This window comes from Macaca nemestrina, chromosome 13 (assembly GCF_043159975.1).
Source record: "Macaca nemestrina isolate mMacNem1 chromosome 13, mMacNem.hap1, whole genome shotgun sequence".
In the NCBI taxonomy this organism is placed as follows: Eukaryota; Metazoa; Chordata; class Mammalia; order Primates; family Cercopithecidae; genus Macaca; species Macaca nemestrina.
Window position 1 is genome coordinate 61,705,580 of NC_092137.1, and position 11,082 is coordinate 61,716,661.

An 11,082-nucleotide genomic window follows, 5' to 3' on the forward strand; every position below is an offset into this window, starting at 1 on the left:
TATCTCTTAAAAAATAATTAAAAATCAAAAAATTAAAAATTTTTTTCAATGAAAAAGATTCTTATTCAGCTGTATTTATTACCACTTTTGAATTCCTACTACAATTACCACAGAAATTTGTCTGAATTTTTGAAGATACATAAAACATGGTATTTTTACTTTGCCAACTGAACAGTGATGATTCAGACAGATCATCATAAAATTTATACAATGTAACTAGCAAGAACTTTTAGGCCATGCAGGATGGCTCACGCCTGTAAACCCAACACTTTCGGAGGCCAAGGGAGGATCACCTGGGGTTAGGAATTCAAGACCAGCCTGGCCAACATGGTGAAACCCCACATCGACTAAAATTACAAAAATTAGCCAGGCATGGTGGTGCATGCCTGTAATCCCAGCTACTCAGGAGGCTGAGGCAGGAGAATCGCTTGAACCCAGGAGGTGGAGGTTACAGCGAGCCTAGATTATGCCATTGCACTCCAGCATGGGCAACAAGAGTGAAACGCCTTTTCAAAAAAAAAAAAAAAAAAAAAAAAAGAACTGTTAGCCTAATCTGGGATTAAGTCCTGTGGTTCCACCAAACACAGTCACATGTGACCCTAAGCAAGTCACATAAACTCTATAAATCTTGGTTCTCTCATCTGAAAAGGACAGAGTACCTCCCTCAAAGAACTGATTAAATCAGCAGCATGCAAAGTACTTAAGTACCCAACACAAACTCCTCAATAAAATAATCTGCTTTAATAATAAAACATACTGAAAGGCTGAGGCGGGTGGATCACCTGAGGTCTGAGTTCGAGACCAGCCTGGCCAAACTGGTCAAAACCCATCTCTACTAAAAATACAAACATTAGCTGGGCGTGGTGGCGGGCGCCTCTAATCCCAGCTACTCGAGAGGCTGAGGCAGAGTAGCTGAACCAAGGAGGCGGAAGTTGCAATGAGCTGAGGTGGAGCCACTGCACTGCAGCCTGGGCAACAGAGTAAGACTCTGTCTCAAAACCACCACCACCAACAAAACAACAGAATTATTCTGCAAATACAGATAGAGTAGCTGAGTTCCATCTCAAATTTGACTATGCAGGTTGACAAGTGATCTTGGCAAACTACTTATCCTTTGTGAAGTTCAACTTTTTCACCAATCGGTATTGGGATACAATACTGCTCTTGCCTATCTCACATGAATTATCCATTTTGGACAATTTGGTAAACTATAACCCACTAAACGAATATAGAGAGTAAAATCTACAACATACAAATGGTTTAAAACAATGACATACACCAGGCACGGTGGCTCATCGTGCCACAGCACTCCAGCCTGGGCAACAGAGTGAGACTCCATCTCAAAAAAAAAAAAAAAAACAGATGTACGATATAATTTTCACTCTGCTTTCAGAGAAATTTACCTTATGAGGTAAATAACCTCAATTTACTAGTGAGTTTGCTATGGTGATGGCTTAAAGTATGTAACTTTAGGCCTCCAACTCCTCACCAAGATCTAGAAATGCTTTGGCCTTTGTAAACTGGTTCACAAAAGTAACTACAAAAGCAGTTATCATACAAACTCAACAGAACAAGCAGAAGCAGAGGAATAGAAATTTAAAATTTATCCTAAACAGAATGCAAGCCCACAAAATGATAACAGCAAAATTTACTCAATACATCCAAGCTTTTTAAATGTTTTAAAAATGAAGCATTAAAAGAAAATGGCAAGTCCAATATTTTAGTATTGTTGGGATTGGTCATTCTAACACTAAAGTCAAACATGATTTTGAAATGTAGTTTCAACTTTTATGATATGGGTCAAGATTATATTTTAAAAGGGTGGGTGCAGTGGGGGAGGGGGGAGGGGGGGAGCACGGTACTTATGATAGGATCCTTAGTCTGCTTCCAGGAACACACTTCAATGGGTCCTCAACCTGTAAGCACAATTCTGTATCTGTATGCCTCTGCGTGTTTCCATAGTGAAACTTTACAGCTTCAGATTCTCAGGACTAGAGGTATAACTAATAATACTAATACTCTCACCAAAAACTGATGACAAAAGGAACTGTTCACAATCTTTGTTACTAATTTTTATTTTAACGATATTGCATTCTGCCAAACTTTAAACATTCCACACGAAGTCGTTACTCTTATCAAAAAGACTGCATATCTGATATAAAGCTGTACTACCCACACTATGTCTACCCTTTCATTTAAAACACAATTATCAGGCCGGGCGCGGTGGCTCAAGCCTGTAATCCCAGCACTTTGGGAGGCCGAGGCGGGCGGATCACAAGGTCAGGAGATCGAGACCACAGTGAAACCCCGTCTCTACTAAAAATACAAAAAATTAGCCGGGCGCGGTGGCGGGCACCTGTAGTCCCAGCTACTCAGGAGGCTGAGGCAGGAGAATGGCGGGAACCCGGGAGGCGGAGCTTGCAGTGAGCCGAGATCGCGCCACTGCACTCCAGCCTGGGCAACAGCGTGAGACTCCGTCTCAAAAAAACAAAAAACAAACAAAAAAAAAAAACACAATTATCTAGCCAGGCATGGTGGCTCATGCCTGTAATCCCAGTACTTTGGGAGGCTTAGGCAGCAGAACGGCTTAAGGCCAGGAGTTTGAGACCAGCCTGGGCAACAATGCGAGACCCTGTCTCTATTAATAAACAAAAACACACACAAAATTTGCTGGGAATGGTAGAGGGAGGGGAGAGACAGGGAGAGATTTGTTAAAGGATACAAAATTACAGTGAGATAGGATTAAGTTCTAGTGTTCTATACCACTACAGAATGACTACGGTTAACAATAATATATTACACAAGTCGGGCATGGTGGCTCATGCCTCTAATCCACTTTGGGAAGCCAAGGCGGGCAGATCACTTGAGTTCAGGAGTTCAACACCAGCCTGGCCAACATGGTGAAACCCCACCTCTACTAAAAACACGAAAATTAGCTGGGCTTGGTGGCACACACCTGTAGCCCCAGCTACTTGGGATGATGTGGCAGGAGGATTGCTTAAGCCCAGGAAGCGGAGGCTGTAGTGACCCAAGAGCATACCACTGCCCTTCAGCCTGGGCAACGGGAGAGAAACCCTGTCTCAAAAAAACAATAATATATGATACAGCTGAAAATAGCTAGGAGAACATTCAATGTTCCTAACGCAAATGCTAAATGTTTGAGATGATGGATATACTAATTGTCTTCAACTGATCACTATACTTTTTATGTACTGAAACATCACTATGTACCCCATGAATATGTAAAAATTACTTATCAACTAAAACTTTTTTAAACAAAATTTTTAGGCCAGGCACGTTGGCTCACTCCTGTAATTGCAGCACTTTGGGAGGCCCAGGCAGGCAGATCGCCTGAGGTCAGGAGTTCGAGACAAGCCTGGCCAACATGGCAAAATCCCATCTCTACTAAAAATACAAAACTCAGCTGGGCGGGTGCCTGTAGTCTCCGTTACTCAGGAGGCTGAGGCAGAAGAATCACTTGAACCCGGGAGGTGGAGGTTGCAGCGAGCCGACACTGCACTCCAGCCTGGGTGAGAGCTAGACTCCATGTCAAAAAAAAAAAATTATTACACTCTTGCTTGTCCAGGTAGCCTTCTCTAAGGGTGATCAGTGTAAATTTCACAAGAAATAGGGCTTTTGGTTTGTTTATTAAGGAAAGCTGTCTTCACCAGGCGCGGCGGCTCATGCCTGTTAATCCTAGCACTTTGGGAGGCCAACACGGGTGGATCACAAGGTCAGGAGTTCAAGACCAGCCTGGCCAATATGGTGAAACCCCATTTCTACTCAATACAAAAATTAGCTGGGCATGGTGACTTGTGCCTGTAATCCCAGCCACTTGGGAGGCCGAGGCAGGAGAACTGCTGAACCCAGGGAGACAGAGGTTCTAGTGAGCCGAAACCATGCCACTGCACTCCAGACTGGGTGACAGAACAAGATTCTGTCTCAAAAAAAAAAAAAAAAGCAGTCTTACTATGTTGTCTAGGCTGGTCTCGAACTCCCAGCCTCAAACAATCCTCCTGCCTCAGCCTCCTGCCTAGTGGGATTACAGGGGCGCATCACCACATCTGTTTTGTGAGGTTGGTTTAACACTAATTACATATTTTTCAACATAACCTGGAAACACACCACCCAAAAATATGCACAATTTTATTGCTTCTCTTAGCTGGCTAAACTGTTACAGGGTGTTATATTTAAAGACAAATTCTGAGCACATTTTGGGAGGACTGTAACTGTGAATTTGTTTTTTTTTTTTTTTTTGAGATTGAGTCTTGCTCTGTCGCCCAGGCTGGAGTGCAGTGGCACGATCGCGGCTCACTGCAACCTCTGCCTACTGGGATTCAAGCAATTCTCCAGCCTCAGCCTCCCAAGCAACTGGGACTACAGGCGCCTACCACCACACGCAGCTAATCTGTGCATTTTTAGTAGAGATGGGGTTTCACCATATTGGCCAGGCTGGTCTCAAGCTCCTGACCTTGTGATCCGCCCACCTCGGTCTCCCAAAGTGTTGGGAATACAGGCGTGAGCTGTATTCAGAGTCACTTGGCCAACTCTGAATTTCTAGATCAAGGTTGAACTGATGTTCATCTTTGTACAAGTTACAGGGGGAAAAAGGGCAGACTTTATAGGTAATTACTGCAAATGAGATCACAAGAAACACATATAATCTACTTCAACAAGTTTTATCAAGCTCCAACCACTCATGTTCATTATCATGCTCCATCATAGCCATGGATAAGTAAAGAACTACAGGGAAAAAAACAACCTGTAATAGTGTGGTATAAACTACACATAAAATTGTTGAAGTAGAAAAATTTTTTTTTGAGAGAGTTTCGCTCTTGTTGCCCAGGCTGGAGTGCAATGGCGCGAACTCTGCCTCCCGGGTTCAACCGATTCTCCTGCCTCAGCCTCCCAAGTAGCTGGGATTACAAGCATGTGCCACTATGCCAGGCTAATTCTATATTTTTAGTAGAGACGGAGTTTCTCCATGTTAGTAGGCTGGTCTTGAACTCCCAACCTCAGGCCGCCAATCTCGGCCTCGAAAATTGCTGGGATTACAGGCAAGAGCCACTGCCCCCGGCTGTAAATTTTTTTAAAAAGGAAGCATCACTGAGAGATTATTGTTTAAGAGTTAAATTTTTATATTGAGCCTCAAAGGCAATATTAAGAAATTATGTATTTTTAGAGTGCACTGGCTTACACACAAATAGAAAATCCTTACTTATTCATTAAAACAGGTTTCTTAGAGGGTGCACATGACCAGATTTTGTGAACCTGGTTGAACTAACTGTATTTGCTTAAAGGTAATAAAAGCTAAATTCTGTCTCAATTCTCCACATTGCTAACTCTCCATAAATGCATTGCATTTTTCAGTGCTTCTAACCAAAGTTCTAGGGGTTTCCCAGATAATCTTAAATAAGACCTTTCATTATGATCAAGATGCCACCTGTTTTCAAAAAATAAACTTTACTTTCTTCAGATGTTTTGTTTAAAATTTTCCAAGTTTAAGATATTTTAAAATCAGCCAGGCTCAGTGGCTCACGCCGGTATTCCCAGCACTTTGGGAGGCCGAGGCAGGCAGATAACAAGGTCAGGAGTTCGAGACCAGCCTGACCAACATGGTGAAACCCCATCTCTACTAAAAATACGAAAATCAGCCGGGCATGGTGGGGGGAACCTGTATTCCCAGCTACACGGGAGGCTTAGGCAGGAGAATCGCTTCAACCTGGGAGGCAGAGGTTGCAGTGAGCCAAGATCCTGCCATTGCCCTCCAGCCTGGGCAACAAGAGCAAAACTCTGTCTCGGGGGAAAAACATATATATATTTAAAATCACCAACGAAATTAAGTACTTGTTCCTCATATTACATTGCAAAGCTATTAACTTTCCAAGTTGAGCATAACAAACATAATCACACAACTTGTATCTGATATATAAAATACAGTAAGTATTGAAGATTTATCATATCGTAAACCACCTGCACCAGAAATAAAAATATCTCAAAATACACACAAATAATCTTAAAATTCTAGGATAATTTAGGGTGACACAAATACCGGAACCAATAGTTGGAATATGTGCAAAAGCCTATTCCATCTATCAGGAAGTAAATACGGAGTTGAAATTAAGTTAGAACCCTTCCACTTTTATTGTTGTCTTTGGTCATTCAAGTGACATTCAAACACAAAGTAAAATTCAAACACAAACACCATGATATATTTTATAAATCGAGTGAATTGTATTACAAAATTAGATAGTCTGAAAGTCTATCTGTGGAAATATCACAAACAGAATACAAATCCAAAACCCACATAAACTCTTCATAAGTGAGCATTTTTTCAACAACCAACTTTTTGTAAATTGATCCATCGAATTCACCTTTGCCAACCAGGCCTTTAGGCCCAGAAGTAGGTGATTTGACATATATCTTCTATAAGCTGAAATACCATCTTGCAAGGGTCGAAATATAAAATAAAAAGGCCAGAAAAGATCAACGTACCCTCTTTAATAGAAAGTAAAGTATCAGGTAAAAGGCCTTTCCTTCCAGGAGAGATAGGCCATAACTATCCCGGGATGGTATGTGTAGCACAGTGCTCTGCCTAACAGAATTTACCATTAAAGCGGTGAATGCTACACTAAGAAGCATCATTAACAAATTTATTTTTAAAATAGGTATGAAGGTTCCAGCCATCACTATCACAGTTCGTTTTCAGCTATTTAAGGTCTGGCTGAAGTGTTTAAGACACCCACACACCCGCAAGGGAGGGAAAAACCACCACCCTGCTCCCGGGGAGTTTAATGAAAATTAACAGGTAAGAGAGGCCTTGGCAGCACGCTGGAAATCAAAGAGGGCTGCCGGAGGGCTTGGACTGCGGAGGAAAGCCTCGTCCTCCGACCCCACCTCCCCGCACCTTCCTGGCAGGGCGAAGGGGGCGAAAGGGGTGAAGGCGGCAAGGGTCTCATTACTGCCTTCATTAATTGACACCTGTAATGAGAAAACTTTCCGAGAGCCCAGAGCACCCGGGCCCGGCCGGGCCGGAGCTCCGCGGCGGCCGCCTCTCGGGCGCCCAGGTAACCCGGCCGGGTTGGGCCCGAGGCGCCGCGGCGGCCGCGCCACCGCGCACCTTCCCAGGGCGCTAGGCCCGCACGCCGCCCAGCCCGGCCGTCCCCTCCCGCAGGCCGCGGCAGCCCGGGGAAGCCAGAGAGCTGCGCGAGGACCCCAAACCGTGCACCCCGACAGGCCGCTACCGCGGCTACTTACTTTCATTTAACACCTCCACCAGGTCTGCGCAGTTCTCGCACATCGTTCGGCCGCCGCCCCCCCCCTCCCCCGCTTCGGATCACACTGACTGATCCCGACCGGCGGGGGGGAGGGGAGAGAGGCGGAGGAGGGGGCTGGCCGGCCGGCGGGGCGGGGAGGCGACGAGGGCGGGCGGCGGCGGGGACGGGGCGGGGAGCAAGAGAATGGGGGAGGGGGCCGGCGGTCCCCGCAGCGGGCGGGGGAAAGGAGGGGAGCGAGGGGAGGTGCGCAGGCCGGAGGGGCGCGGAGGCGCCGGCGGCGGGGAAGGAGGGGAAGGACGGGGGAAGGGGAGAGGGAGGGAGGGGGCGGGTGGGGAGAGAAGCAGCAGAGTCACTTCACCGACCAGACGCCGCGGCCACCGCCGACGCCGCCGCCATTTTAACAGAGCGCTCGGGCTGCGCTCGGCTCTTTCCGCCCGGGCTTAGGAGCGGCCGAGAGGCGCCGCGCGCTCTCATTCCTCCGCCTCCCTCCCTCCCTCGCCTCTCCTCCGCCCCCCACCTCTCCCTCCGCACACACGCCGCACGCTCCACACCCCGCCGTGACTGGCTCGCCGCCCTCCCTTTCCTCTTCCGTCCGGCCTCCCCGCCCTCGGTCCACCCCCTCCGCGCGCTCGCCCACCCCGCCCAGCCCGGATCTCTGTCAGCGGCCGGAAGGGAAACGCGAAGCCAGCGCGGCCAGGGGGGGAGTCCGGGTGAGTAAGAGAAGATGGCGGAGGCAACGAACGGGTAGCAGTTGCGCGGCGTCGCCCACCGCGACACACTCCAGGGGCTCCGAGGCCCGGCGAGCGCCGGGTCACTCGTGCCGTCCTGTCCCCCGCCCCTGGGCTTCGCCATTTTTCCCCTGGGCCGGGTCAGGGAATTGGTGCGGGTTTCTTTGGTGTTCCCCCTTTTCCGCGCTCAGGCTTTTGGGGTGGGGGAAGCAGGGAGTCAACTGGAGTGCCGGGCCGGGCCTACTCCGTTGCTCTCTTTTGGGCGCAAGGGCCACTCCCCACGGGGTCTGAGAGTGCATCATCCCAGGGCCCCGCTTAACTGTATCGGTGATTATCGCTACCCTGATTACCTTGGAGGTCCTCCGTCCTGGAGCAGTAAGATCCTTGACGTAACTAGAAATGGCGGAGTAAAGAGTGTTTGCCTAACATAGCCTCGTTTTTACGGAAGAGGGCCCCTCACGATGTGCCCATCAGCTCCACCTGAAATAGCAAGTAATGCTTCTCAGCTGAGAGCGAATAACGAGGATATTAAGATAAAGAACAGGTGAAGGGGTCAGTCAACTGAAGTTTGTAAGGGAATTTTCCTCCCGCCCGCAATTACACCTTGCTTGCTAATTTTTGTGTCCAACGTGTTTACATAGACATCAGACTGCAAAGTCCGTAAGATTGTGTGCATAATCTCTGAATGATAACCAGGTGTCTATCAAGGCCCTGTAGTAATTCTGTTGATAACTTTTGTGGAGGTTATGGCGCACCCATCTCTCCATGCCAGAACCACCTGGTTCCAAATGCTTTACCTTTCAGCTGCTTGAAGTTGATACTATAAACATTCTGCCCAACCTGTTTTAAGTTGTTTCCTACTAGCAGGTGATCCTTAGGATTGTAGATCTATTCTGCCATCATCTTCCTTCTTCCTTGTCATTCTCACAGAGTTGGGTTTTTGCAGACTTAATTTGGATCCTGAGGTTGACATTCATTGTCCACTCAACATACATTCCCACCTATCCTTTTTTTCCTTCCCAACACAACCCCAAATATTTTTATTTATTTGGGTTTTTTTTTGTTTTGTTTTTGTTTTGAGACAGAGTCTCACTCTGTCGCCCAGGTTAGAGTGCAGTGTTGCGATCACAGTTCACTACAGCCTCCATTTTCTGGGCTCAAGGGATCCTCCCACCTCCCTAGTAGCTGGGACTACAGGCGCTCTCCACCACACGTAGCTAATTGTTTTTTTATTTTTAGTAGGGATAGGGTCTTGCTCTGTTGTCCAGGCTGGTCTCAAACTCCTGGCCTCAATTGATCTCCGGTCCAAAATGTTGGGATTACAGGTGTGAGCCAACTTGCTGGTCTCCCATTTTTTCAGGTAGCGGTTGAAACCAACCATCATGGTGATCTGACTTCTCTAGGGCTGGCCATACATTATTTGAGCTCTTCCTGATGAAAGGTAAGCAACAATCCTGAGCAACAATGGGAGCCCTCTGTCTACAAAAATTTAAAAATTAGCCGGGTGCGTTGGCTCACGCCTGTAATTCCAGCACTTTAGGAAGCCAAGGTGAGCCAATCACCTGAGGTCGGGAGTTCGAGACCCGCCTGACCGACATGGAGAAAGCTTATCTCTACTAAAAATACAAAATTAGCCAGGCGTGGTGGCACATGCCTGTAATCCCAGCTACTCAGGAGGCTGAGGCAGGAGAATCGCTTGAACCCAGGAGTCAGAGGTTGCAGTGAGCCAAGATCTCACCATTGCACTCCAGCCTGAGCAACAAGAGTGAAACTCCGTCTCAAAAAAAAAAAAAATGTTTTTATCTGGTAGTGGTGGCTCACGACTACAGTCACAACACTTTGGGAATCCAAGGCAGATGGATTGCTTGAGCCCAGGAGTTCTACATCAGCCTGGGCAGCATGGTAAAACTCCATCTCCAATAAATAAGAATATTAGCGTGGTGCACACCTGTAATCCCAGCTACTGGGGAGGCTGAGGTGGGAGGATCACTAGAGCCTAGGAGATAGAGACTGCAGTGAGCTGTGATCATACCACTGCAGTCTAGCCTGGGTGACAGTGAGACCCTCTCTGGAAAAAAAAGAAATGTAAGCAGAAATCTGCAGGATGGGTTCTTTGGGAAGAATTCCCCTTTCCTGATACAATAAGGGACAAATTCAGCTAACATAACATTTAAACCTTCTTTCTGCCTGAAACGTGGTCTCGATACACAAAGTAATACCCATCTTGTAATTTTTTTTAACAATTTTATCCCATTTGCAGTTTCATTGTTTAAAAAATTTGATTAAACAGGCCAGGCACAGTGGCTCACGCCTGTAATCCCAGCACTTTGGGAGGCTGAGGCAGGTGGATCACCTGAGGTCAGGAGTTCAAGACCAGCCTGACCAACATGGTGAAACCCTATCTGTACTAAAAATGCAAAAAATTATCCAGGTGTGGTGATGGGCGCCTGTAATCCCAGCTACTCGGGAGGCTGAGGCTACAGAATTACTTGAACCCAGGGAGTGGAGGGGTTTTTTTTGTTTGTTTGTTTGTGTTTTTTTGCAGTGAGCTGAGATTCTGCCATTGCATTCCAGCCTGGGCAACGAGCAAAAAAAAATCCATCTCAAAAAAAAGAAAAAAATGATAAAACAGAATCATAACGTGTGGATCCCTGATGCATCTGAACAGCAGTCTATGCCCAGACTGCTTATGTGAGAAAAATAAAACTTATTTTTCTTGGCTGAGTGTGGTGGTTCACACCTGTATTCCCAGAACTTTGAGAGGTCAAGGAGGGCAGATCACTTGAGGTCAGGAGTTAGAGACTGGCCTGGCCAACTTAATGAAACCTGTTTCTACTAAAAATACAAAAATTAGACTGGGCATAGTGGCTCACACCTATAATCCCAGCACTTTGGGAGGCCGAGGTGGGCAGATCACGAGGTCAGGAGTTCAAGACCAGCCTGGCCAACATAGTGAAACCTTGTCTCTACTAAAACTACAAAAATTAGCTGGGCTTGGTGGCGCACGCCTATAGTCCCAGCTACTCAGGAGGCTGAGACAGGAGAATCACTTGAACCCGGGAGGCAGAGGTTGCGGT

The 11,082-nt window shown here is 46.8% G+C and overlaps 1 protein-coding gene and 1 long non-coding RNA gene across 6 annotated transcripts in view; one reads left to right on the forward strand and one right to left on the reverse strand.

Moving 5' to 3' along the window:
- LOC105465104 (ubiquitin specific peptidase 34) overlaps positions 1-7,764 on the reverse strand; it is a 286,477-nt gene extending 278,713 nt beyond the window's left edge. Inside the window, exon 1 of one of the 5 annotated variants that reach the window (XM_024787781.2) lies at positions 7,258-7,764. In XM_024787781.2, the coding sequence (XP_024643549.2) occupies positions 7,258-7,300 (43 nt within the window). In that variant the 5' untranslated portion in view covers positions 7,301-7,764. The remainder of the gene's footprint in view (positions 1-7,257) is intronic. The other 4 variants (XM_071076772.1, XM_071076771.1, XM_071076770.1 and 1 more) reach the window with 4 other exon arrangements.
- Positions 7,765-7,772: 8 nt separating this feature from the next.
- Positions 7,773-10,726, forward strand: LOC105465107 (uncharacterized). The gene is made up of 3 exons (XR_011611772.1): positions 7,773-7,987; positions 9,366-9,446; positions 10,551-10,726. It is a non-coding gene; the product is annotated as an uncharacterized lncRNA (long non-coding RNA).
- The last annotated feature ends 356 nt before the right edge of the window (positions 10,727-11,082 follow it).